Genomic DNA, 27,226 nt, shown 5'->3' on the forward strand with positions numbered 1-27,226 from the left:
GTATGGATGGATGGATGGATGGATGGATGGATGGAATGGATGGATGGATGGATGGATGGGTTTTTGTGTGGAGGGGTGAGGGCGAGGGGTTGAGGGAAGGGTGAGGATGTGTATATATATCTCCTTACTCTCTTTCCTTGCTCTTCAAAATGAATATCTTAGCTCCATGTACGAGTATAGAGTATATTTTCACGATGATATATCTAGGTAGATAGAAATCGATCGATCGATGGGACGGGATGGGTAGCGAGGTGCAGGGATTGGGATTATCGCGATTGGATTTTTGGGTTTGTGGTTTGTGGGTTTGTGGATATGGATATGATATGATAGGGAAGGAGAAGGTTGAGGATATGGATTTATGGAATCTTCCTCTTCCTATTTTACACGGGAGGGTTGATACGAGGAGATGGATGAGCGACGAAGGATCGCGGAGGCTTGGTGAATTTTTTGATAGTCGTTGTTGATATTCAAGTGTAGATGGATGAGGATCAGTGAATGGAGAGAATATTTTGGGTTCGTGATGATGGGTTTCCGAAGAAAAAAACAAGCTGGTCAAGTTGTGATAATGGATGGAGTGTCTTGGGGTGGAGAAGTTTGGGGATGGGAGGAGGTATGCAATGGGAATAGGAGAGGGTGAGAGGGTATTAGTATTTGGGTTTATAGTGATTTGAGAGTTTCTTTGTTATTGTTGGGTTGTTTAATTGTGTTATTTTTCTTTTCTTTTTGTTGTTGCTTTTGGGATGTTGATTGTAATATCACAGTGCTAAATCCCGCTGTATTGTGCTATTTAGCGGTAAATATTCATGGGATACATAGGTAGACTGTAGTTCGTGTTTCTTGGGTGTGAGGTTGGAACTAGACAGAATCTTGAAAATATGAGATTATAGGTATGCGAAATGGATAGAGATCAATTGGAGATCTTAATGCGGGTTTATTTATAGGGGAGGTGGGATTTGGAGCTGGGGATGAGAATGGGAATGGGGAATGGGAGGAGAGGGGAGGGGAGACGAGAAAGGAGGGGGTTGAAGTGAATTAGATGATACTAGTAGTGGACGAGTCCAAGAAGGAGAAGAGAATAAGAGAATAAGAGCGGCCCTGGCAATGGAAACAGTTTCCTGAGTGAATGAATGGATGGATTATAAGCTGTTCTTGTCTTCAACAAGCGAAGCATTAATGTTAATCCAGATCCACGAATATCAGATTGTCATGTATATAGGTTCTCGTACTCGCCAGGAATCAAACGCTACATAAGATACAGAATGTGTATCAACTTGATACTACATGCGAGAAGTACACCCCCAGAAACTTATCAATCGGCAGAAAAAGAATCAACAAAGCGAGATTGATTGATTGATTGATTGAATTAACGTCCAGCTTCAGTCTAAGACTATATAGGACGGGCTAGGCTTTAAGGGCCTAGCACTGCTAGTGATATCTACAATGGATATAATCAATTTGGGGGAGTAAAAAACAAATGTTGGGGTGCTCTGCCCGATCTCTATTCGGAATGCCAATAGAGATATAATGTCTTCATTCATTGAGACCTTTCTCTTTTTTTTCTTCCTCTACCCCTAATCCTATTAAAGCATCCCAATATCTAATCCTCTTCCAAGATTGGAATCCAATTTGCTATCCCTTTCTTCTATAAGGGGCAAGAGCTATCCCCTCCCGAGTTGCCTCCAGTATAACAAAAGGTCCTTCTGCTAGTGAGATGAAAATAGAAGGCACCACTCTTCTTTTAACTCTATCTCTTACTAGCCCTTTGTATACCTTTATAAGCTTGATATCCTCTAGTTCTTATTAGATATGTATAGTCGAAACTATTGAAAATAGTGGGGCAAAACTGGACCCGAACCTTAAGCCCTATTGCCCATACACAAATCAATTCGAAAAATTCGAAAATTCGAAAATCGAAGGAAAAACGTTGTATCATATCGATGCCCAGAGTATAGAATTAATTCGAAAGCGATGGCATTCTCTATATTGTAAAAGTCATAGAATTCGAATGACTGAATCCTGATAGTATAAAGGAAGGGTTGTATTGCGAAAAAGAGCGATAGCAAGCTCTATATCAAAAAGACTCTTCTAAAAAGAAGAGACTAACTTTGCATATCGTATCTTTATATAGATAGTAATGGATGGCAGATATGAATCTAACCAGAGTTTCCATAACCTTCGTATCTGTGTTTCTTCGCTGGTATTCATCTCTTTGTAGATATTGTTATTGCCAAGTCGAAATATAATCCTTCAGTATACTCCAGGAGCCTTTCTTTTCCCTTATCCCTCCGATTCCATCTGCAACTCAATCTTAGCTCTGCAGACTCTTAAATAAGAGCTGGAGGTTCGTAGGATGCACCGCGTACAGGTGTTGAGTCTTCGCATCCCTCTTGAGCCTTGTATGGATGGATTATTTATGTTCTCACGGCTTCAATGCTCAATTTGCTGTGGGAGTCGTACAGGAATGGTAGGTGAGGTGAGGAATATTAATTTGGTCTGATAATTCTCTGCTGTTACATATCGTCTCATCCTTCTTTCCTCTGTCTATTACGCCTCTTGGATACCCTTTCACCCTTCACCCCCTTCTCTCAAACCCGGAAAGTCCATTTACATGATAAGTTTGAACCCGGCCACTTAATCCGATCAGGCACTTGCATTTCTCGATTCGGATCTGCAAGAATAATTCATGGGGTATGGAACTTAGAATGAGGGATGCCTTAAGTAGAGCAGCTTGAAGAGAAGAACTTTTGGGTCTGTGAATTGCATGATTCTCTTCGTGTGGATAATGGGGTAAACAAGCGCAGTGTTGGCCTAGAATAAGATTTCCAGAAGTGAATAAGATGATTCACATCACTGAGTAGTGATTGCTTCACCAAGGATTCGTGGTCGATCTGGTCTTTCCTGGAGATTATTAAGTAAGCCTCTTGGCCTGCTAATAAAAGAGTTTGAAATTATATTCTTCGCTACAAAGAAAGAGAAATCGTCAACGCCTCCTAAAAATATGACTAAAAGGTTCCTCGTAAAGACTTCTTTCATATCAATAGTAGATGAATATCTGAAGTATGAGGGGATGACGAATACCATTGGGGTCGGTGATTTTGGAATAATCCAAAAATGGCACTTTTCATTCCTTTTTATCCTTCAATATCCTGGGTCTGACCTATCTCATCTTGTATATCGTTGAATTTCCACCGTTTCATTGTATATACACCTTCAAATTTTGTGCGATATTCCTTCAGGGCACAACAGATTTTTTGATCAACAGGTGAACACGAAACAAATACAGCGATTCTAAAGTAGATCAATCCGACTTTTCTCCCAAAATTGTCAAGAATTGCTTTGGAAATACCGCAAGGAAGAATTGCTAAAATTGAGAGCGGGATGAAAAGCGAGCCTAAATCTGGGGTAAATTAGACGATCCTGTAGTTTGAAATCCTGGTGAGTTTTGACAAGGGGTAGTGATACCTCGTGCGACATCGACTTTACTCATAAACCTCATGAAACAACATATCATGAGAGACTTCCGTGGCATCTAGATCAAATACAAGATAAGATTAATTGCTAACTTGTAGATTGAACGGAACCAGGCAGGCAACAATTGTTCAATCCAAAGTCTTGTGTCTTTTCTTGGTATTGCTTCTTACCACATAATGTTTCTGTTGAAGATCGATGATTGGAAAATACAATTCTGGGTGTCCATCAAAAAAGGATGTTTGAATCTTGGCTTACATTACTCCAAGGAATCATCCTCATTGGTCGCCTAAGAGATTATATCACAGTTTTCACCAATCAGATAATTAGCCGAGACGCATCAGATCCTTTAGTACTACCCCAGGAGAGACTTGGCATTTTGGGGCTGCGGCACATAAAGTTGTCTTATCACAATTTCTAAGATGTAATCCGTTTGTTGTTCTTCATCCGCGTCACGATAGTTCCTGGATCAATAGTATCTTGATTTATATTATATAATTTTGACATCAAGGATTGAGCACTTTCCGGCTCCAAAGTTCAACATCGCGGGGTAGCAAGATCGCTCAAAATGACACAACCATGGACAACATTAGAAGCCGATGAAGCACAATTTACTGCAGTAGGTAGTTAAGATTTGAGTTTGAAGAACTAAATGCTAATCAGTCGTGCGTGGACAGGTAGCATATTCAACTAGAAACCAAGCCCCACATAACGGAGCGGGGCTAGGAGTTTACGACAAATCTAGACCTATTCAAATCGAAGGCAAAAGGATCTTTGGAGTTCTTAGAAAGACGGTGGTAATGATTGTTAGCGTTTTTCTCATGGTGGTTTGCGTGGTAATTGGAATTGGAGTTGGAGTTAGTGCATCAAAAGGGAGTCACAAAAATCAAAGGTAGCTAGCTACATCTCTGTTCTAGAAGATCCTACAATTTCGAGGCTGTGCTCACATACAAGCAGTGAAGTCGCAGCCAGTTCGAACACCACCACTATTAATTCTACGATCTCATCCACCGAGACCACTATCATCCCATCGGTGACGGACACGGAGTTACTCGCTACTGCACCCACGGGATCTTAGATACATATCCAGGAAGTTATGGACTACCATATCCGAGTCTAAAGCTGAATTCAGTAGTTGCATCGACGAAGAATCTCGAGTTTCTTCCTAGTCCTGCCTTTTGCAAAAACATGGGGACTGTCAAATGAATCCAAAAAATCAAGAAGAGAGTCTTTACAATTTATCTTTAAGTGGACGTAGCGCGTCATAATGCAACTCAAATTACGGCACACAACCTCTAATGATCGATTTGATGGGGGATCTCTCGGTACTGGCTTGAGCTATCTATCCCATGGATCTGCAAACTTTTCTCGTGGCGCACACGACGAGCTTCGGATTTTCGCCGAAACGCGCATCAACACTTCAATCATGAAGACCCGTGGACTGAGCCATCACGATACATTGTCAATTTGTCATACTAATACCTATGGCAACATTATGCAACCATGCGAGAGCCCCTGGTTTTGTTACTGCAATTTCACCTTACCGAAAATTTATGTTTATGCAAATAAATTCTCATCCACATCCACCACTAGTACGACAACAGCATTAGGAGCTTTATCAAGTAGTTTTTCTATGGTCTGGTGTCCTTCTTTCCATCCTTGTTTCACACAAGTTGAAGGCAGTCCTGAAAGTTTTAACAATATCGAGTGCAGAGTTCAACGCAGGTTCTTCTTGTCAGTGCTCCCCAATCTGAACAGAAAATCGGTGGAACTACTCGTCTCAATAGGCAATGAAAGAGCAAGGAAAAGGCAATACAAACGTCAAGTCATGGGAAGTTTCTCAACATCATTGCCTCTCCCTCTTATCTTCGGCTTTAGGAAGCGGAACGTCAAGTTTCTGGAATGACTTATTTGTGCCAGAACTTCGACTTCTAATGATGATGGCCACTCCTGGGAGAGAAAATGAGCACGATTGATAAGTTGCAATCGAATTACATGATTCGCTTCTATAATTCCACCTCTTACAGGATGCAAGCATATCACAACCCAACTCAACATTCGCATCGAACACCAAGCCCAAATACCAGATTCACTCATAGAACTCTCCATTGATAATCTCTCTTTTACCCCGCCATTTATTTCGAAACCGGGGCTGTGATTAGTCAATTTCGAGTCCTTTTGTACAACTCTTCACAAAAACTCAAGGAATATCACCTTCAGTTACGTACAGTGAGTTGTACCTGTGGTCTATGGGCTGAATATTCTATATCCAAAGCAAGGGGGGAAAAAGAGGAAAATATTATATTCTAGCAGTTCTTAGTGAAAAGAAGGAACAGTAGCATTTGGTAGAGTTGTAAAACAATAATGTTGGGATGATAACAGGAAGTCTATGAAAAAATATGACGAGGGGATTATACAGCGAGATGAATCAAAAAGAAATGTTCAAGTGATAATGAGTACCATCAAACGACGTTATATTATATTGTTAAAGCCAACTTGTAAACATGTAAAAGCGTAAGATTGCCGTGGTATGCACTTAGCAACTTATCAGACGTGACGTATCAATCCAAGGTAAAACTAAAAAAAGGCCCAGACCCAGACGCGTTGAAGGCCATGATATGCTATCTTCTCAAACTTATGTATATTTTAGGCTCAAAATAGAGCATCTTGTTCAATACTCTATATAGAGATCATACTTATGGATCTATCCTCTAGTGCCATTTACTCCGTACTGACCGTGAAAAGCCTCTCTTGTCGTTAACCTCGTATTTACTTGAGCGCCTGCCCGCTTTACTGGTCGATAATAAGTATATTTACATACAATCCAAGCCTGTACCTATAGAGAAGAATGGCCAGCAAGTTCAGGAAGACAAGAAATGGTAGATTCACGAGGTAAAACAGCTACCGATCCGAATTTTGCCTCTTTTCAGAAATAACATTGGAATTGAGAGGAAAGGGGTAAAGATCAAGTATCTATACGATTTTATTGTGATCAGAAGTGAGAAAATATTGCTATTTGAGAAGCTATGTTGTCAGAGACGAGAAGAGAGGATGACGTGAGTCCGCAATAAGCGACAAGAATAGCATTAAACTGTAAAGCCGACTGTTTGGGAGACAGTAACAGATAGAAAGTATGAGTCAGATAATGAAACAATTAGTTATTGGACAGGATATAATATCTTGCGGAACTCGACAAGATATCGACATGATATGACATAGCAACTGAAAGCTGATAGGTACCAACCTAACGATTTTGATATTTTCAAGGAGTGCCGATTCATAATTGTGATCACAGAAATCTATGCACACAGGTGCTGATTCAAAACTTGCAAGTGAATCATAAGGACTCAAGTAAGCTTAACCACCAAACACATGAAAGAGTCATTGAATCGTTTACCAATGTAGAGAATTATCATCAGCTTCTCAACGTAAGTTTCCTCATCCCAAATCCTTATAAACCCCCTTTGAAGCAATCGTTCCTACTCTAGACACTTAGTAATGATGACGAATCAGTCACGTAATGGTTGGAGAGGAAAATAACCAGACTGTAATAAGAGCGCGAGCTGATCTCAAGACGAGTGCTGAGCATACAGAAGAAACGGGGTGAAAGAATGGAACATGTGGATATCTCTAAAGATAATGTAAAGACAATAATAGTATATACTTACATACGTAAGTGGCAGTGATAATTGACATCAATCAAAGGAAATCACATCACCGCAGAATTATGATAATAGAATATTATCCGTCCTTTGAATCTCTAGAGATCCTAATTTAGACACAATTCCACACCCTCGAAACGAAAACTCGTCAAAAGGGGGAACAACCACTACCGAAACCATCCTCTCCTCATCATCTGACAACCTTACTAAATCACTTCACAATCACCGTACACTTATATCTGTATAGTACCCACCCCCCTCCCTTTAATTCTCAAAACACATACCAAGCCCACCAATTCCAGCCCATCCCACCATGATATCATCACCTCGTGACATGTCACCCTTCCAAGCTAGATGACAACTTCGCTACGCGCTGCCACGCCCCAATATAGACTTTTAGGCAACAATTATGAGTTATGATCTAGACCCTAATTTGATCCCTTACTCATAAGAATATAAACATGAACATCTCGTCTAATATTTCTAAAGGGGGTGCGAATGAAACATATATTGGAGACTAACAGTTCTCTCAACACACTTCCATAAATACAGTAACAGATTTTCAATCTTCCACGTGGTGAGCTAGCTATGGGTATAAAATAAATGAGTAGAATAGGAAAGAAGGTGGTGTGATGAAAAGACAGATTGGTTACCGAGTTCATCGCAGAGCTTTTAGCCGGCGCATAGATTGTCGGTAGCACCATTCTTGACCAGAGCTATGGATAGATGGGGTCCAGAACCGGAAAGCTGGAATGTGGGGGATGTAGTAGAAATGTGCCAAGAGTGTTGACTTTGAGGGAACGGTGAAGGGAAGAGAGAAGAAAGCCTGCGAGGGTTTGGTATTGAGTATTCCATGGTCTTTTGGATGGGTGCATTGGGTTGACGATCGAGTAAGGAGAGGAATATGTGACTTGGTAATTTTCTGTGTGTTTGGTTATGGAAATATCGTCTGTATGTTAGATGCATGTGTTTATAAAGAATAGTAGTAGTACCCATATTTCATAGCTCTGGTATAGATGATGAATCGACTGATCTCCCGAAATAACTGTCGCGGAGTCACAGTCAAAGTAGTCTGCCTCTACCAGGTAAACAAATATCAACACAGAGCCAGCCACTTATGGATATAAAGAAAAACCAAAAAGGGCCAGACAGATAGTATTCCGCCTCTGGAAAGCGCTACACCTTTTGATAGCGAACCGCCCAAATTACAGCAAATCAAATCACAAGCTACAAGTTCCTCGAATCCAAAGATCCCAAACCTAACGTCCGACGTACCACCAATCATCAAACAAACCACCCTCTAAACATAACATACAGAAGTCTCAACCCAGAAGCTAACCCGTCCACCACCATCCAACCTCACAATAACAATCTCTCACTCGGAACCGCCGATCCATACACACACAAGCAAGCACTCTCCGTCCCTCTCAAGCCCCTCCCGACCTATCCGCGCACAACAAAACCCAAATATCCCCTCTCCACGCTTCACCACGAGACTAAACTCCTTGCGGACACCGAACGCAGCTGAATCATGACTCATCCATGTTCCAACAACCAACCGTTGGGACCCGAGAATCCGGTTCTGACCTCTCATTCGTCCATCGATTCTCAAGCTCCCATCTAACACCTCTCATTTCAAATGTAAACACGACAGGCTACCGCGGTATCTCGATAGCGCCCTCGCAACTCGTATACAGCATTCCATTGAACCCTGGTAATTTAGTATTTCCACCCTACTCCGACAACGTTTAGTTTACAGGGTCTTGCATGAGCATGTTATTAATATATCAACAGTTAGTTGGCGTGTTAGTAAAATTAGTAATATCAATCCATACCCACCTACGTACCCACAACCAAGAGAGACATTCTTGCGAAGCTGCGGTACCGTTACGATGGATGGCTCTACCGCTTGCGGAAGAACTTGGCGCGGGGTATGGATATATCGACTAGAATATGTATGTACATAACGCTTCATACCACCACTGCACGAACCCGCGATAACGGCACGCATCCACAAACGTTCCCAACCCGCACATCTCGCTCCACCATACTTTCCACAAATCATCTCGGATACACGGGTGTGCAAACATTGCACAAGTAAGAATATCGGATATAGGAAAGAATAATAAATTGCCAACACTTAGACGGCGATTACAAACACGCTTCTTACCTTATTTACCACGTTTTGTGGACGTGGCGTGGGTGCAAGGCACCCGTATGCAGTGAATGGATATCGCACGTTGTGTGTGCTTGACGCTGATATTTTCCCGAGGGTATGGATGGTATCGGCGGTTCCGACAATGTGTGAGGGGTCAGTAACGGGTTTGTCGGGAGAGGGTTTGGATTTTAGGGGTCAGGTTGAGGAATTTGTGGGTTTGGTTTCTTGTTGGAATTTGGAAGTTGGGATTTCGAAGGTGTAGTGGAAGTGAAGGGAACTCTGAATTCTGACTTGTCGATACGTTGATAGATAGGGATCATGAAATATCATCGAGTGGGTGAAGTATTTACTATGTCATCCCATCTGGAATTAGTAACCATGAAGTCTTTCCCCATCAAGACTGGCACACTTGTATACTATTATCTACCATCTGAGATATCCTACACCCTCAATCATCGCCATCGTATCCATACATCATCACCGCAATCAAAAGGCGGTCCATTTCCGCTTCTCATTCCCAGTGCCCTGGCCTCGGAATTTTGTTTCGGTCTTAGGATATAGCACGCGCGTTTGAAAGTAATGCAATGCAGTGGTACGCTTGTTAGCGTAACGGTATCGCAGTGATCCAAGCATCCCGGCCGTCCATGCAATTCGTAGAATATCCAACCAAGACCACATGACACCTGTGTCTCTCAATCGTATAGAAGTGAGATCGAATCTATGGCAATCTACCCATTACCCATCCAAGCATACCTTAGGTACCCACCGAAATACCCGAAAAACACAATTTCCCACCCCTCCTGTGCCACACCCTCGCATCCCATCCGAATTCTTATTCTTATCCCCGCGACCTTCGTACTTGGCATCTACTGTGCCTCATCTACCGTGCCACTCATCTACATATACTCTCTCTATACATTTCCCCCACCCCTGCGCAACATCACCTGTCACGTCACTTGACTCCACCGCGATCCCGGAGCTAGTGCCCCAATTGTACATTTCTCGTACCGTCCGCTCAATGAGACTCTATTCCGCGGACCATACGAAGTAGATGACCATGGGAGTGAAGAGAGTAAATTAAGCTTGGTTAGAAGCTTATCAAGAAAATACATGATATCTTGATCTCTGGATTTGGGGATTCGCAGCGTGCGTGTGCGTACTACAAATAGGACATAGATATATTGCTAGCATAGGATGTATAACCATCCAGTTATTTATAAATACTCCATACACGAAGATCCAATATATGCAAATATCAATACATAGACGCCACACCACACACCTGCATAAAATCTCCTTCCCTCTCTCCCCTGTCTACTCGCGCCCGCAAATAACACCTCAGATCTCGGCACTTATATCTGCTTGCTCAACTAGGATCGTAATCCTTAATGCTAATTCTGATGTTCGAATTCCCGTTCTCGTTTATGATGATCTACGAGGTATGGGTCTACCGCCGTACGTTTCCTTTTTCGACCTTTTCAGTGTTCGGCCTGGTATGTACATGGATTGTTTCTGGATGGAGAAGGATCTCTCTCTTCCTTTGGGACAGTTGCATACAATGATTCCAATAATCCTCAATGCATAATGGGTAAGGATAAGTTTAATCCCAATCCTCAATCTTAATCTCCGAGAGATCTATTGAGGGTTTGTGAAGGATGACGAAGCTAAAATGCGGAAGACATGTTGAATGACCACGAAATAGACGCTTGCGTATCCGAGAATGATAAGTCTATTGAAAGAAAGAAGAAGCGCTAACCAATTGAATCTCTCGTCCGACTCATGCATCTGTGAAAGATCAAAACTTCCAAAAAAGCAATGAACAAGTAGAACGATCCAGCCTTTTCCAAAAATAAGGTGCTCAGAGATACTCCGTAGAAACGAAACGAGAGAAACAGATGGCCCACTATTTCCAGTGCCTAGAGCGGATAAACTGGTTCAGATACTTCATACGGTGATATTATTCATTATTGCGGCAAACAGGTAAATGTAAATACCTGGAGAAGGTAAAGAGAAGATAATTGAATTCATGAATTTGCAAGGGGTGATAAGATTCATGAACGAATGATCGGAGGTTTAACCATCTAGAGGGTACAATGTAAATGCTGAGACACTGTTCTGGCTGATTTTCATGAATGTTTATGGCTTTGTCTCTGTACATCTATCCTAGTTATCCTAGTACTCCCGTTTTAGAGAGTTCCTACCATCTTTCACTATACACAATACCTGCACACTCTACCTCTCAACCCCAAACGCCAAATCAAGCGTATTCGCAGGATGGTCAAAGTTTCCCCCCAGGAAGGAACGAAGGAATGAGGGGAAAGGAGGCAAACAAATGTGTGACGAGAAGGATTGGACGATAAAGTAAGAAGTCCAATGTACAAACTATGCAACGGTCTTACCTTTCATTGGCATGTTCAACGCCATAAATATAATAATGCAATTATTGCAGCAAGTATTGCAGCAAGTATTAACATGTGCAATACAAATGATTCAATGTGCTGAGAGTAAATAATCAAATGTCCCCAGCGCTTAGAAGTCATTTCTAAAACACGAACAAGAAAAATGGGCGCTTAGACAGGCCTTTCAGCGCTAATCTTAAAATTACACATGATTTGAATTTTGAATTTTGAATTCATTCGTAGAGAAGCTTTTCTAATATTTCACTTGGAACCTTGTAAATGTTTGATTTTCGATCAATGATAATGGATTGAATGGTGTTTGAATAATAAATCATACTTTTTCAACAGCAAATTAAAAATGTAAACTTTAAAGTCACATCACATTTACTACACCTACCTAGGTATCCTTGAAACCCCAAACCCATTCCCAATATCTCATCACGAAGATTATCCCGGATCCCGCGGTCGGGACGCTTGCTTGCTTGCTTACTCGAGTATACTTTCACATTTTCACAGCACCATGGATCATGAGGCTTATTAGTCCATCAATTGATAATTCTTGCCTCGACGCCCGTGCTTTGATAAGATTATCCTGTCCCATCCGCCCTTGCGCCTTCGCAAGTTCCGTCGTTTTCAGGACACTAATTTCTTACATGCAGGCCTGTTGCAGCTTGCTTGCAAAAGCCTACAACGCCCGCATCGCGTCCGTCTTGCGCATTTAGGCAACCGAATAAAGTTGAAGGCCAAAAAATACAATTAATTGGTATTTCAATTCATGGATGATGGGACATGTATCAATGGCAGGTCAGACGGATAGAAAGGAGGCGAGAAGAATGCGTTGTAATAAAATGAAAGTTGTATAGCCAAGGATCCAGGCTCTTATTCAGTAGGATACGCATTCTCCGCGCCAAATGATACACTGCACACCGTCGGCTCAATTAGCCCCCCAAGCGGATGATCTTATTCGTCTAACTTTGACCAATAGGAAGAGTGTTTCCATATCGAGTTGGTGCTACCTCGGTTCAGGACTCCACTGTTCACAGCAATGAAACATACGCTGGACGGTAAAAGAGAGTGGCAAGCACCGTCTAGCAGACGCAAGTGGATCATCTCATCCAAGTGCTCCGGTGACACAGCTTTCTGATGCTACTAGATGTGGTCTGAGTATCCAATGATGCTTTCGAATTCAATGTCTGGCATTTCTCTTTCCTGTTTCCTACTTCATCACCGGCCTATAGAGGCCATTCAAAGGATGAAAGATGATAATCGAGTTCGGAATGCATGGAGGCATCATAGATATTAGTACTGACTTATATAAGAGGGTGCTTACGCAATCGATTGGTCTAGTAGTACGATTAGAAATCTCCTGTCCATCCTTGGCGGCTAAAGGATTGTAACGTGCGTCCGGTTGCAACAAAACAATGCGGCACCGGTCGCTTGAAGCCTTGGATGTATGCACCTGCAGCAACCGGGGAAGCGCATTTAGGTGAATCACGAGGACACGCCCTCCCAAGATTAAAAAATTTCAGCCATCCTAGCGCTATGTAGAGTAGAGATGTAAGAAGTGGACCAGAATATGCAAGAGGATTTCGTAGAAGGTACGAAACACGCCACGTCGTTGGTCGCCTCGAAATCACTCTTTCGTATATCATCGGAGAACAATTAATCGTACACCGATACCATAGAAGCGATCAACAGATGAGTAACGATGGTATGTATGATTATTTACCTTGTCTCGCCACATCTTGCTTGCACTTGGTCGGATCGGAGAGATGATTGCTGCTGGCCATTGCTGCGGCACAAATTGATGTAACAGCTCAATTTCGAGCGGGTGGATAACAGCGGTGAACCCCAGTTGATGTACTTTACGGTCGGGTATCATCAAAATCGAAAGGCGCACAAATTGATAATCTCGTCGAGTTCGCGTCTAATACTCTTTTGATTGTGTTTGGTGTATAGTGATATCCGGAATCATGCGGGCGAAGGTAAATAATCGTTAGTCAATACGAAGCAATAATTTGACAATGATGTGTCCTTTCTCAATTAGGCGAAACTTTTACTCCAGATTGGGCGAGCAACGTTGAAAAGCCAACAATGAAGAGGTTACAGTAGTATGTGACCGGTATCTACCGGCAGTGATAAGGCTTTCCTTGATTTCCTTGGTACGAGCGGTGATTTCTTCTTAATTCATCCTCAGAGTCGGAAACAAAACCATGGATCCAGCATTTAACAAGAAGTCGAAGTAACCTTGAGATTCTTTTTGTCGAACACCTGACATTGAAAAGTATATTTTGGTTGGCGCGACCACCTCTCTCGACCTTCTTGTTGAAGAAATAAAGCCATGGAACAAGGTACGACATGATATTGATGCACGCTATCTGTGATCGACTCTAGTGTGGCCGTTTCTGAGACCTTCTTGCCCAGGATCTATTCAGCGCTTCAAGCAAATGAAAGTTACTTCGTATAGACGCACGCTCGGCAACGTAACCTAAAATGATGTCCATGTTAACGCTTCAAGCGGGTCAACTCTGCCTGACCAATTCGATTGGTTTTGAACTTGGTCCAATCTCATTGTAGATTCCAGACTCTTTTTAGAGTTCTGTGCCTCTTGTGCCACCGAAGAATTACCAAATTATTGTGACATTCTAAGGAACCTGATATTCTTGGAAGCTGTCTATACTCCTTCATATATTGTATCCTGTCCTGAACATTCCCACTTTGGGTCGACCTCTATCGAATTATCTAAGGCTACAATTTTCACTAGCAGGTGTGAAGAAAGAGTCGAGTTCAATTAATCCTGGTACGCCGGACGGACCTTGATGATCCTGACAATTTATTCCTGTACGATCATCCTTGTTAATGATCCCTTCGGACCTTTGTTTCATACAGACGCAGTCGACGGATGGACTGGGGACTATGTACGGGCGACAAAGTTCAGGGGGAAGAGAGGGGAAAACATGCCCCGATAATCTTGTAAGAGTGGGAAAGTCAGCAAGTCATCAAATCGTGCCGACGAATTGGCACATACCTACATATCATAAGTCTTGTCTCTTTCGTGTAATCCATCCGGATCATCTCACCCCCGTTTTTTTTATATTGTGCTGTGCGCCAGAAGATGATTTTATGCGCGTTCCCGGCTTGGGTGAATGAATGACATTTCTAGCGACTTTGGTGACAAGGTTTGAACATTGCGGCAGAACAATTCCAGCTAAGCAAGTCGAGTAAAGAAATGTGATTGGAGACCTTTTAGTTTTCCTTGGGTCTCTTTTGGGGGTCAATGTAAATCCTATCATCGAGTACCGTAAGTCCTGTCAGGCCGATTTTTTGGCCGGCCGACCATTAAGGCTTGAGAAAGTCTCACGTTGGCGAACGCGCTAAAGGATTACTTGGATATGAACCAGATGAACCGGAGTTGCCAATGAAAAAGAGGAAGAAATATTGCGTCGATCGCTGCGTTACAGACGAAAACGCAACGTGACGCGAATGTATCATGACACAGCCTCGATGATTCGTTCCTCTTGGGGCTCTGTGAGTCTTGGGGTTCTTGGATGAATGTAAATTTGATGAAAGAGGTTTACTTGATTAGGAAACGTGTTCGAAGTTTACCTACCTAGTGAGTGTATTTATTGTGTAATCTCATTGACCAGTTGCCAAACTGGGTTTGTGCATCCTCGAAATTAATACAACCTTGCCTAATCGAGATAGACGCCGAAGTAGGTTGATTGAGACGCAGCCAATAGGAAGCACAGCACAAGGGTTTTATCGTCGCGCAAAAGCGAGCAGCCGCTCAGCTCACTCCGATCCAGAGCAAATGGCCCAAAGTGGTCCTAGTTCTTGTATCATCATTTTCTTTGTTTGTAATCTTTTACAAGTTAATCAATCATTGAGCGTGTTGAGCCTTACCATCTCCGATACTGAGCATTTTGTCCTAGTCTTGGGCAAGAAGACTAGGTAGCCCGACACCGTCATTGGATTCATTGGAAGGGGGAGGAGGGGGGAAGAACTTTCCATCTTTCCGAATCACCCCAACAATGCATCGACGTGCCAGCGGATATTAGGTAGTCCTTGGATCATTTTGCTAACAAGGCTAAATATATCTAAATTCCCAAGCCGGTGGATTCGGAAATATCTCTCATGCATTCAATGTGATTATTGGATACTATTGATAATAGCACTGCCTACCTACCGACTTGTCAACTTTCCAAGTCACCACGAGCAACGCTTCCAAACTTTCGGTGTCGATTGTGTCGGTTGTATAGGATGTTTGAGTGCAATAGTATTCGTAGTCTAACCTTAGAGGATTAATATCAGTGTTTGCAATTGTGGGCAAGAAGTACAAAAACGACATCTCGAATCAATAAATACAAACAATCATCCTGCACGAAATCAAAAGTGCTGGCGCCCGAACGGTGATAATCTAACGGAATTGAATTGATGACAACAAAGAGATTGTTTGGTGTCTAATGGCGGCGAATGAGGCTCGAATTCACAACATTTAAATCCATATCAATGATACCTCAATTTGGGTCATTTTTTGGGCCGAGGAAAGTATTTATAAATCAAATCAATGTATGTATGTATGTTCTTCAATCAATTTCTGATGGTGTTGATTAGAAGTATTGAAATGTAGGTACTTTTAGATCATCTGGAATCAATTGAGGTTACCGGCTGAATGTCCGAGGGAGAGAAAGAAAGAGAGAGAGAGAGGGAGGGAGAGAGAGAGAGAGAGAGAGATTTACTGTGTCTTCCTTCTACAGCAATTCAGGTGACATCTACGAGTATTGCCTCTGCTATCATCTCCTAGATATACCTACCTAGGTACTCTCGACTCACAACTCATAACTCACAACTCTCACATCTTGAAAAACTTCACACCAAATAACCTTACTCGACTTCATATATAATCGTACTTTCTGTCCCCTCCACCTTTGCTTTTTCTCTTCCCCTCTTCCTCTTTTCTTTTCACTCTCTCCCACTTCTATTTCCCCCTCTCATTCGCATTCGATTCGCATCCACCATCCACCACTCACCACTCACCACTCATGCACCCAAGCTGAATCTCCAACCGCCGAGGATTTCCATCTTACCGAGCTAAACGCGGAACATGGTAGAAAGAAGAGACACTAGACAATTAACAATGCCCACTTTAATCAACCCATGACGATTTGTAGTACAGAACAGACGCTGCTCAATATATTCCCACTACCCCAACAGCCATAACTCTTTTGATTCTTTGCGTCCCTTCGTTACCATTCCACTGGGTCAAAAAGATTCATCAAAAAAATAAAGAAGGACGTGAGAAAAGACGAAACGCTTTTTGTCATCTATTCCCATAAAAATATCCCGCCATTTGTATCCAAAAGTCTATTTCCGATTCAATTTTTCTATTTTAAGGAACTTGACGATTTTCATTGACGACATACATCCATCCATCCATCCAAATCAAATCATACCATACGAACATCCCATACTATACGAACTATCGTCTCCTCATCTTCGATCTTGTACGGCGAAAGGCAGAAGGCGAAGTTTTAATTACATCGTTACCGACGAGCAACCATCTTTACAATCATTTGGTGTTACCTCTCCATTCTCAATCAAGCTCAAGGAACACGATCCATCATCCATGAGGCAAAGACATCAATCAGCAATCAATCAATCATCATCACCATCATCATCATCATTATAATCATACACGATTCGGCTGGACCAATCTCTCATTCATTGGAAACTACATCTCATCGAGAGACAAGAAAGAAAAATCACTTCAAAGTACACGTGAATGAAGTCGAGTTCTTTCTACATTTCCTTGGCTGAAAAAAGAGATAGCATCACCTACTCCAATCATTTGCACACCAATTGATTGAATTTACTACTAATTTGACCCGAATTCACCTCGGGCGACAATCTGATCAGGAGGGCAATACATCCTTCAGTCAACAATAATCCATTGTAATCATTCAATCGGCCTTTCCGAATCCTGAAAGTATATCACGAATTCAAACTGACCGATTCCCGTCGATATCGTATACTGTTCACCGCACCAAAAAGAAATTAATGCCGACGAGACAGTGAAGGATCCTCAAAATAACTATCGCAATCATCATCAATCCAAAGATTTCGTGGTGTTTGGTCTTTACACATCATCTGGTCTCCACATTTCTCAGCGCATCTCAGCTCGGCCAAGGGGAACGACGTCGATAAGGTCACGAGTTTGGTCTTGCTGAAAAGTGGTTTTCCGGCAACAAGTAGCTCAACGATTCCAACCCTTCGATTTGAGTTTAATCATAGTTACTCAAAAAAAGAAGCCGGAAACCAACGAATGGAAGGGTAACTGGATCAATCGACCTTTCGAGATTTACCATTTGAATTGGAAAGCGCGCGTCTGCTATTTTAGGAAGAAACGTGATCTCCATCCGAATTTTATTCAAGAAAGCTCATCACATTGGAATATTCCCATTATCAAACACTTAATACTGTACGTTTAACCGCCGAAGAGATATTTTTTCTTTTGTTTCTAAAACCTTCATTGTCGCAATAGGGTAAATCAACTTAAAGGATGGCGCCTAACACCATGAATACAGAAAATAGTCCTCTTGAAACCCAGGAGCTTGTGAATTTAGCTAGAGAAATTTTGGTGGTTAACTCGAGCAGTGAAGAAGGAATAGAAATCACTCAAAATATAGTAGTTCAAATGGCGACTCCAGAAGGTACAGAGAAACACGCGGAATCGCCGACGGCTAGATTCACAGCAGTCAATGGTAGAAATCAGAATGAAACTTCGCCTACGACCAATGGAAATGGAAATGTTACTAGCACTGGAGTAAATGGAAACGGTGTTGCAAGGAGGGGCTCCGATGAGAGGCCAAATGGACAACCTAGAATTTCACCTCCAGGTCATGAGAAATTGACCATCACAACAACTCAGGATCAAGACTGGTCTTCTTCAAAAAATGGAGAACGTACTCATCTGCCTGATCGCCAAATGAATACGAGCCAAAATTCAAATCATTATTCCGACGACAATTCTCACAAACGTAAAAGATCTGGTTCAATGGATCAAGGTTCATCATCCGCAAATTCATACCACAGCCATGCCCTACCAAATTCAACAAAAGCGACACCAACCACGGCGACTACCGAATCTGATGGGATCAGAGATGATGGAAGTGTTCGAGCAAAATCTCAACCTCATTTAGATTCCAGAGAGACGTACAGCGCAGATTCACAGTACAGACAATTTATGTCGGCAACCGACTCAGCTCGGGATACACCTTCGAATGACTTATGGCATAGTCGTCATTATCCCCAGCATCCCCAAGTTGCTTCCGATGAGCATATTGGAGAGGTATTACAAAGAGCATCTCAAAATCTGGATGCGCAGCAGCATGAGTACGATCGTCGTACACTTTCTGGGGATGATAATCGATATGCTGATCCACAATCTGCATACAGCCAAGAGAGACGGGAATTGTCTGCACAATCAGATCTCAAAAAACGGAAAAGAAATTTCAGTAATAGAACCAAGACAGGCTGTATGACATGCAGAAGGCGAAAGAAGAAGTGCGATGAATCCAGGCCAGAATGTAAATTAATCTTACAATGTTTCGTCGAATTCTACTGACATCTGATATAGGTAACAATTGTCTCCGTGGTGGGTTTGTCTGTTCTGGATATCAACAACGAGGTTCCTATCCAAAGGTCGAAATGAAACAAACTCCAGTTCCATTACAATCCAAAACCGAATACGAGAGCCCTTCTTCATACACGCAGCCATCACCATACGGAAATCAACCTGGAATTCCAACTCGAAGGGAACCATTACCTGGATATCGCGGCCAAAGCTTACGTGTAGATCCTCATAGCAGAGCTATCACAGATGCAGACGATCAAGCAAGCGCAACTACCCTACCTAGTGCTTCCATCACAAGCCCGGAGAACAATCGAATATCTGCATCAGGTTATGGAATCCAACAAACGCCCACTCCTGTGAGTGCAAATAGTGCCCATCCAGATCGTTACAAGAGTGAGTATCCGCGCGTTGGACCTCTCCATGATCTTTCCAGGCAAGAGCCAAGAACAGAGCCGGATACTGGAACACCGCATTCTGCTCGTGAGCCTACTTCGGCTCTTCCAAATCTACTCAATCATCAGATTCACCCCGATAGCCCCCATAGCAGCGCCCAGGTTGCCGCACAACTAGCACTTTCTCATCCTGCAAGTCGACAAAGAACTCAAAAGGAAGAAATGTTAGCTGGCCGTCATTACTTTCCATTTGATAAAGAACTAGTTCTTGAGCGTGAACGTTGCAATACAGCTTGTTGGCGTTTCAACAATAGCACAAATCCTAATAATGGTGTATCACCCGAAGAACGAGCTCGTCAATTCCGTGATATCCTTCAACCACGCGATCATGTCATTTCTCCCACCCAAGCTACGCCTGTCACTCCTGTTGGTAAAGTCGGCGATAATGTGGTCGTCGAAGCTCCATTTACTTGCGATTACGGGTACAATATTAGCATTGGACAAGATGTTGCGATTGGAAAGAACTGCACAATTCTTGATACTTGCGAGGTTAAGATTGGTGATCGTTGCAATATTGGACCAAATGTTAATCTCTATACCGCCACGCTACACATTGACCCGAAGAGAAGACTTGGATCCCGAGGACCAAATCTGGGAAGGAAAATCATCATTCAAGAGGATTGTTGGATTGGTGGTGGCGTAACAATTTTACCGGGTAGGACTATCGGGAAGGGTAGTACAGTGGGAGCGGGCTCGATTGTCACAAGAGATGTTCCACCTTACACAGTGGTTTGTGGAAATCCGGCGAGAGTTATTCGTGGTCTTTATCCGCCACATGAAGGTTAACATAAATTCTGCAAGGTCTCATTATGAAGGATGAGCTAATGGGTTACCTCTTTAATATTCGATCTATCTTTCATTTCATACTTTTCAATTGTATCTAGGGAATTTTTCTTGGAGTTTTCAATTCTTGCTACTATTGTTCGGGCTTAGATCGGGATGGAGATGTGTACGGAATGGAATGGAAAGGGTTGCTTGCTCTGGTAGCTTATGGCGTAGGGAGTGGCTAGCAGGCTAGGATGAATGTTTTAGCTTGTTTTGTTTGTTTATTTATTTATCTGTTTGCTTTTTTGATTAATTGTTTGCGTGGCTCATGGATCGAAGATGGCTGGGGGACTTTTTATGATATACATGTAGGATGATTATGAGGAGGATGAGAGAGGGAGGGAGGGGTTAGAGAATGCATGGTGTGATGCATGAATGCATTGGATGGGAAAAGTATATTGTATTCATCAACTCGGTTGGTTCTCTTCGTTTTCGCTATAAGTGGAATCGACATGGGAATGAAAGCTTATTTAATTTACTTACTTGCATTTATGATTTTATTCTCTCGAACTCTTGGTTTTTTTTTTTTAGAAAAAAATACTGTTGCATCTCTGAAATCTTTTGATTTTTGCTGTTTTGACTGCTGACGTTTGTTAATTATTTTGTTGGTGGGATGTTCGTATGAGAGGGGGGGAGGGGAAAGAGGGGATGGATGCGTTTTACTTGTGGGAAGGAGGAATTTCATTTATTGTTTGGGGTTTTGGGGTTTTGGGGTTTTTGTATGATGATTTGTGTTGGGAAGTTGGGAGTTGGGAAGTTGGGAGTTGGGAAGTTGGGAGTTGGGAAGTTGGGAGTTGGGAAGTTGGAAGGGAGGGAGGGAGTTGGAAGGGGGGGTTGGAGGTGATAGGGGAGATTTATCTTGATTTTGTGATGTTGATGTTTATGATGTGTGATGTGATGTGATGTGATGTGTGATGTGTGATGTGATATGATATGATGTGTGATGTGATATGAGAAGCATGATTATTCGTTTTTTGAGATTTTGAGATTTTGAGATGGATATATGGATAAATAGTTATTTCGGTGCTTGAATGCTGAGTGCTTGAGTACTTCAACAGATAAATCATGAGTTACGGATTATAAATTATGAGTTACGATTATAACTTATAGCTTATAACTTATAATTATTGAAAGAATATTATTTTGATATAATATTTCTTTGTTGTTTGGGGTGTTTTGTATTGGCAATTTAATCCTGATGAGTAGATCAGAGTTAGGATTAGAAAGAGATGAATGGATAGATGGATGGATATATAGATGGATAGATGGGTAGGGTAGAGGAGTTTGGTTGATGAATTTTTGGAATGTGAGGTTGGTGTTTGTATTTGTATAGAGGTAGGGGTGGGTTGTATTGCTGTGGTTGTTAATATGGGAGAGTAGAGTATTTGTATAGATTGCTTGGTTGCTTCAGGAAGATGTTTTTTTTTTCGCTGCAATTCAATGGTATGTTTTTTTAGAGGTAGATCAATAAGGGTGCATGATAGGATAGAAGATTTTTTTATATTTCATTTACACTCTTTATTCACATGTCGGTCAATACACGGTTTCTATAACAGCTGTGTAGTCACAGATAAGTGTGTTTCAAGAGATATATTGAGTCATCTTTGGAATTAGATATGTATCTGCTAGATACAGTTGCATATCAGCGGGACTTTGCTTATAGTCGTTTGAAAACTAGATTTATTATCCTTTATGCGTCTGTTATGATTACGTGTATATGTGTTTAATCATGATGGCGACTGCGAGATATAAATGAACCAGATCGCTACGTTGAATCCCTTATGGTCTCGATTATGTGAAATGGGAATTTTGTTTTATATAGATGTAATTAGTGATGTAGATTCACTGAGAATAAAACATATAATAAAGAAAGATATCAAATGACTCTATGTCAATCGGGATACACTTGAGAAACGGTCGCGGGAACTAATACCCTCAACATATTCAGAAAAAAAGATGCCGGATACTTCCACCATCAACCTCACCTGTTTTGACATAGGCTAACTCCACTTGAAGAACACGATCGGTCAGGCTAGGTGCGAGTTTGATTATCGCTGTTGCAATCATTTGCTATCTAATCACATTTCCAAACACTGCATCGTTTATCCAGATGTGAATAGCAAGAAAATTTTGATGGCACATCATACATTATTTAGCCGCTGTGTACAGTTGAATAAGATCTGCAGAGCCCTATATCCAAAAAAAAAACATTCTAATTTTGTAGCCTCCCATGTGCTAGAGACCTCCTCGACCTGGTTTATATATAAACTGAAACTACTCGATTGGCACATAAACAGAAGGTTCGCCCAAGCGGATATACTTGCCTAGTATGTATCCAACGCCGCAACGTTCGTAAGATGTCGTACTGAGGATGTCTGAGAGTGGCTTGACGATCAAAACGTAATGTTTCTTCATGCTTGCATCATTGACATGATATTTGTCAGTACCAACAAGTACACATTTTGCTGTAACAATTGTTGAGTCATCATAGTATATACATGCCTCATTTCTGCTAGCATTTGCAGGTATATTGAAGTCAAATATTTTGGCTTGGATAGCCACACTATTATTCTCGCAGCTTGTTCGAAGCCATGAAGTTTGATAGCCGGTAAGATTAGCAAATGGTAGTTTCACTCCAGCATCATTCCAAGAAACTTGACCGCCAACAGGCTCGATGAACGTGATTGCGCCATCAAAAGCCATCCATGACCAAGTTGGTGGTGTCCGCCGATAATTTGTGCCAGTTGGAATCTTTTTCAGCGGTCTTGTATTGTCAGCCCGTCGCCAAAGCAGAAAGCGGCCCCAGAATGTTTTGAAAAGCCCTGCTAAGCTTCGTGTCTTGAATGCGATGGTGAATCGCTCCATCAGTCCATCAATTGCGATAGGACGGTCCTCCGGATGAGAAAACTCTAGCCTGGTATATCTCTGGAACAAATCAATAAAAAGCTTGATTTGATCCCCGACGGTGCTTGATGGTCGGATTGTGTAGTCGGGAAAGTTGGGGTCACGGAGGAAAGCTATCTTATCGCTAATGAGAAGGCATTAGTCAAGTCTACTTTGTTAATGAACAGGCTAGCTAGCTTCTTGAGCTTTACCAATGTTTCGCAACGAATTCCCTCACCACACTCCCAATAGGTCTGATTGTCTGTAAAGTAAATAGTTCTGCGTGCCAACGCGCGTTCCTGTAAAACCCATCCACGCCGGGCTAGGGGGCTGTGAAGGACATCCCGCTCAAAATCGATTGTGATTGGTGAGACAAAGACATCACCGATCTTGACACATTTTGATCGTGATTCTCGGTTTTCTAAGAAGCCAACCTTGGCACTCTCGGCATTGCAAGCAGCCAAAATGCAGTACGCACCGTTAAAAGTTGTTTGCATCTTATCTGCCTCCTCACCAAAATCACCATCAGGACCTTGTATGATGCACAGAGAATCGATCCACAGATAGGTACAGCCCAGTGCGCTCGTAATTGCAATGGCGTTCCTAAAGCTTAGTGGTAGCTCGTCCATCGGGATTTTCTTCTGGCGTTGTTCGAGAATATTTTGCGTTGTCATCGCTTCATAAGGCATACCCCCCCATCTATGAGAAAGTGCAATGTATCGAATACTTTCTGGAAGAATAGTCTGAGAGAGATCTGCCGTCGCTACGATCTTTGGTTTCTTCAGGTTTGCGACACTGATGAGCCTTGTTGGGAGGATATGAGTATCCTTGGGTGCACAAATGTCTTTGTGATTCTCATCACATTCTTCAAGCCACGCCCTTGGTAGTTTCATAAGGAGTCAAGATCCGCAGGAGAGGGGTCTCGACTACTGGTCAGTGAAGCTAGCTCCGGTGCAGCCAAAGGAGCTGTTGTATCCTGCCTTGATTCTGATACTTTTGTTAAATAGAATTACTAAACCGCGAGACCTCAATACTTACCAATCAGGCGAAGAAACTTTCGCTTGGTTCCTTTCAGAAGGAAATCATCGCCTGATCGTACTAATGAGATCTGCTGGATACCATCACGACTCTTGATGCCGTGATCTTTGGCTGCCGTATTGATTACTTCGCAGAGGTCGCACTCATTTTTTATTGATTTGGTCTCCAGTATATTCATATTGTGAGAAGTTTCCGTATGCAGTGACGAAATGTCGATATCATTGCAGTCTGTACACAATTCGGGTTCGTCACAACCGAATTTCCGGCCCTTTAATATCGACTCAACAAATGAAGGATCTTCAGGAGTAGTCTTCCACTGGTCTTTTATGTTGCTGGTATACTCACGCCGATGAGCTATCTCAGTTCTCCGTCCTTTAACAATAGGGACATTTACTCCCCTTGCATCTTCAGCCGACAATAACGAACCACTTGTAGATTGTAATGTTTTATTTGTGGCCGAATTGGTAAGATTGGGTAGAGACATGCTTGTCCGATCCCTCCCACTGAACAAATAATTCTTTTCTCCAGCGCGATCAAGAATACTGTTAAGCTGTTCCTTTAGATCTTTTGCGTTTGTACGGAAACCTTTGGCGTAGAGGTCAGAGTTTGGAGGCAGTTTAATCTTGAGCAATCTATCTCTCGTCAATCTTATCAAATCACCGATAATACCATCGCGTTCTAAGTCGTGCTCTAATATATGTTCTATCCACTCTGTAAGAGCTTCCGTCAATTCGTAGCTTCCATCTCTTCTTTTCCGCCAATATGGTGTCGCACCTTTCTCTCCTGTGGGAAATCCATTCGCGCGCAAGAAGACATTATGAGACTCGTGTCCATATAGCAACCACAATACGGCTTCAAAAATTACACATCCCATGGACCAAATATCGAATAGGCGTGAAATTTTGCCTTCAGCCTCCTCATGATTCTTCTTCTCAAGGTCTGGTGGTTCGTACCATCGTGTTCTCCAAAGTTCCTTCTCCTTAGTATGTCTCATGCTTGTCACAAATTGATGTTGTTGAGCTCTTCCCAGATCTGCGAGCTTTAGGACCCCTAATTCATCATCTTTTTGGCCAGTGGTAAAACGTAATATATTCTCCGGTTTGATATCCCCATGACGCCAATTCAGCGAGTCAGAATTTTCGGCTGCTCTTAAACTTGCAGGGTCAGAAGAAACCAAGATGCTTGGTATTGTTGCATTGCTGTCGCTGTTTTCCTCGGAGTCGAAATTGAACGTAGGCAAAGAAGAGCTATCCACATATGGTCTACCGTTATCAAAAGTATCCTCCTCCCAGGTTGCAGTATTCTCTGATGGGAGTTTAGGCGAGTTTGACATGGAATTCTTTCTGCTATTTCCAGGGGTGCGAGCACTAGTAGAATGCATTGCTTCGAGAGCCTCCGCTAGTCCATGTAGCTGCTCCGCCACTTCTTTGATCCTTCGCCGAACCTTACCAACGTCGGGACAATCCACTTGTGGCTCAGGGTTTCTCTCCCAGAAGTCAAAGAGGCTTTCGCCATTGGCCCATTCAAGTACAAGATAGTATTCGTCGAGCTGTCTGTTTGTCGCAATTTGGCGGTAGGCGGCAAAAGCTTGAATGATGTTGTCACTTGAACAATTTAGCTGTTGGTGAGCTCTTGCCTCACGCTCCCATTCTTTATGGATGTTATAGCCAGGGTCGCCAATTTTTTTCAATTTCTTCAAAGCGACCCTCATTGTCTTGTCAGGAGCGTTGACTTTATTTTGCTTACTAGTCAACATTTTCACACATTCGACTTCGCTGAAATGGCCGCTTCTTGGCGGAGTATTTGCTTCGTCAAGAACCGTGAACGGAAGAATTTGCTTTTTATCGAATTCATATTTGAATACATTGATATCAAACGTGGGGATAATAAATGACAGCCGTTTATTTTTGAAATCGTCAATTGTTCTCTCGTTCCACAACCTATGTTGAAAGTATAACATACCAAGTTCGCAGGATTCCAAGAGCCTGTCGTTGAATTCTTTCTCCATTAGGGAGGCTATGACATCGCGACGATCTTCAGAATTAGAAAATACCTGCAGCAATGTCGCAAATGTCTTTTTTGCGCGGCTAGTAATGTATTCGACTAGGGGGAAAATTTTGCGGCCACCACCAAGGGCAGCTTGTATCCTGTCTTTCCTCAACAGTCTATCATATTCCTCGTCTGGAAGGTAAGTCCCTTCTGGAGATAATCCAATAGGGTTGTTTTTCAGAACTTTCAATATTTCGTCACCAAGGTCAATCGAAGTTATCGGCAACTGTCCTGTAATTGCAGCTGGTTCGGACTCTCTTCTTGCACTTCGTACTTTAACATGACATTCTCATTAGCATGTTCTCAAAATACAAACTGAGACAACGCTAACTTACCTCGGTAATCAGAGGATTCATACGTCAACGCGGCCATTGTAGTTTGTGAAAGGATCGTAGATCGAATTGAAAGGAGAAGTTGAAACTAAAGAGAACACAATCAAGTATGCTATCGAAAGTGCCATTTCCAGTCCTCGCTATCTTTAAGAGACTGTTTAGATTTGCGATACGATGTATGTAGGATTCGAGCCCAGACGGCCGGCTACACGATATACTACAATAACTGCAGATTCAGCCTGGTAGTGCATAAATACGGGTTTGCTAGTTAACTACCCCTTAGGTCCTACATAACACTTTTGTAGAAGGCTAATTATTCCTCTGAAC

The 27,226-nt window shown here is 42.2% G+C and overlaps 3 protein-coding genes across 3 annotated transcripts; 2 read left to right on the forward strand and 1 right to left on the reverse strand.

Moving 5' to 3' along the window:
• The first annotated feature begins 3,891 nt into the window (after nucleotides 1-3,891).
• Nucleotides 3,892-5,921, forward strand: EAF02_006044 (uncharacterized protein). Its single transcript, XM_038902092.1, has 3 exons — nucleotides 3,892-4,087; nucleotides 4,146-4,360; nucleotides 4,426-5,921. The coding sequence occupies exon 3, from the start codon at nucleotides 4,736-4,738 to the stop codon at nucleotides 5,372-5,374; it is 639 nt and encodes a 212-aa protein (XP_038758309.1). The 5' UTR covers nucleotides 3,892-4,087; nucleotides 4,146-4,360; nucleotides 4,426-4,735; the 3' UTR covers nucleotides 5,375-5,921.
• Nucleotides 5,922-15,761: 9,840 nt separating this feature from the next.
• On the forward strand, nucleotides 15,762-20,926 carry EAF02_006045 (uncharacterized protein). The gene is made up of 4 exons (XM_038902093.1): nucleotides 15,762-16,256; nucleotides 16,328-18,165; nucleotides 18,229-19,273; nucleotides 19,324-20,926. Exons 3-4 carry the CDS (start codon nucleotides 18,247-18,249, stop codon nucleotides 20,556-20,558), a joined length of 2,262 nt encoding a protein of 753 aa, XP_038758310.1. The 5' UTR covers nucleotides 15,762-16,256; nucleotides 16,328-18,165; nucleotides 18,229-18,246; the 3' UTR covers nucleotides 20,559-20,926.
• A 1,945-nt stretch (nucleotides 20,927-22,871) lies between these two features.
• Nucleotides 22,872-26,939, reverse strand: EAF02_006046 (uncharacterized protein; the record flags this gene model as incomplete). Its single annotated transcript, XM_038902094.1, has 4 exons — nucleotides 22,872-23,625; nucleotides 23,667-24,345; nucleotides 24,519-26,840; nucleotides 26,903-26,939. The coding sequence occupies 4 exons, from the start codon at nucleotides 26,937-26,939 to the stop codon at nucleotides 22,872-22,874; spliced, it is 3,792 nt and encodes a 1,263-aa protein (XP_038758311.1).
• Between the last annotated feature and the right edge of the window lie 287 nt (nucleotides 26,940-27,226).

This window comes from Botrytis sinoallii, assembly GCF_014898435.1.
Source record: "Botrytis sinoallii strain Bc 23 chromosome Unknown BSIN_009, whole genome shotgun sequence".
NCBI classification, from domain to species: Eukaryota; Fungi; Ascomycota; class Leotiomycetes; order Helotiales; family Sclerotiniaceae; genus Botrytis; species Botrytis sinoallii.

Coding starts and splice junctions, on each gene's coding strand:
- EAF02_006044 (XM_038902092.1), top strand. CDS start 4,736: ATGCAACTCAAATTACGGCACACAACCTCTAATGATCGATTTGATGGG.
- EAF02_006045 (XM_038902093.1), top strand. CDS start 18,247: ATGGCGCCTAACACCATGAATACAGAAAATAGTCCTCTTGAAACCCAG. Junction 19,274..19,323: donor CGATGAATCCAGGCCAGAAT/GTAAATTAATCT, acceptor CATCTGATATAG/GTAACAATTGTCTCCGTGGT.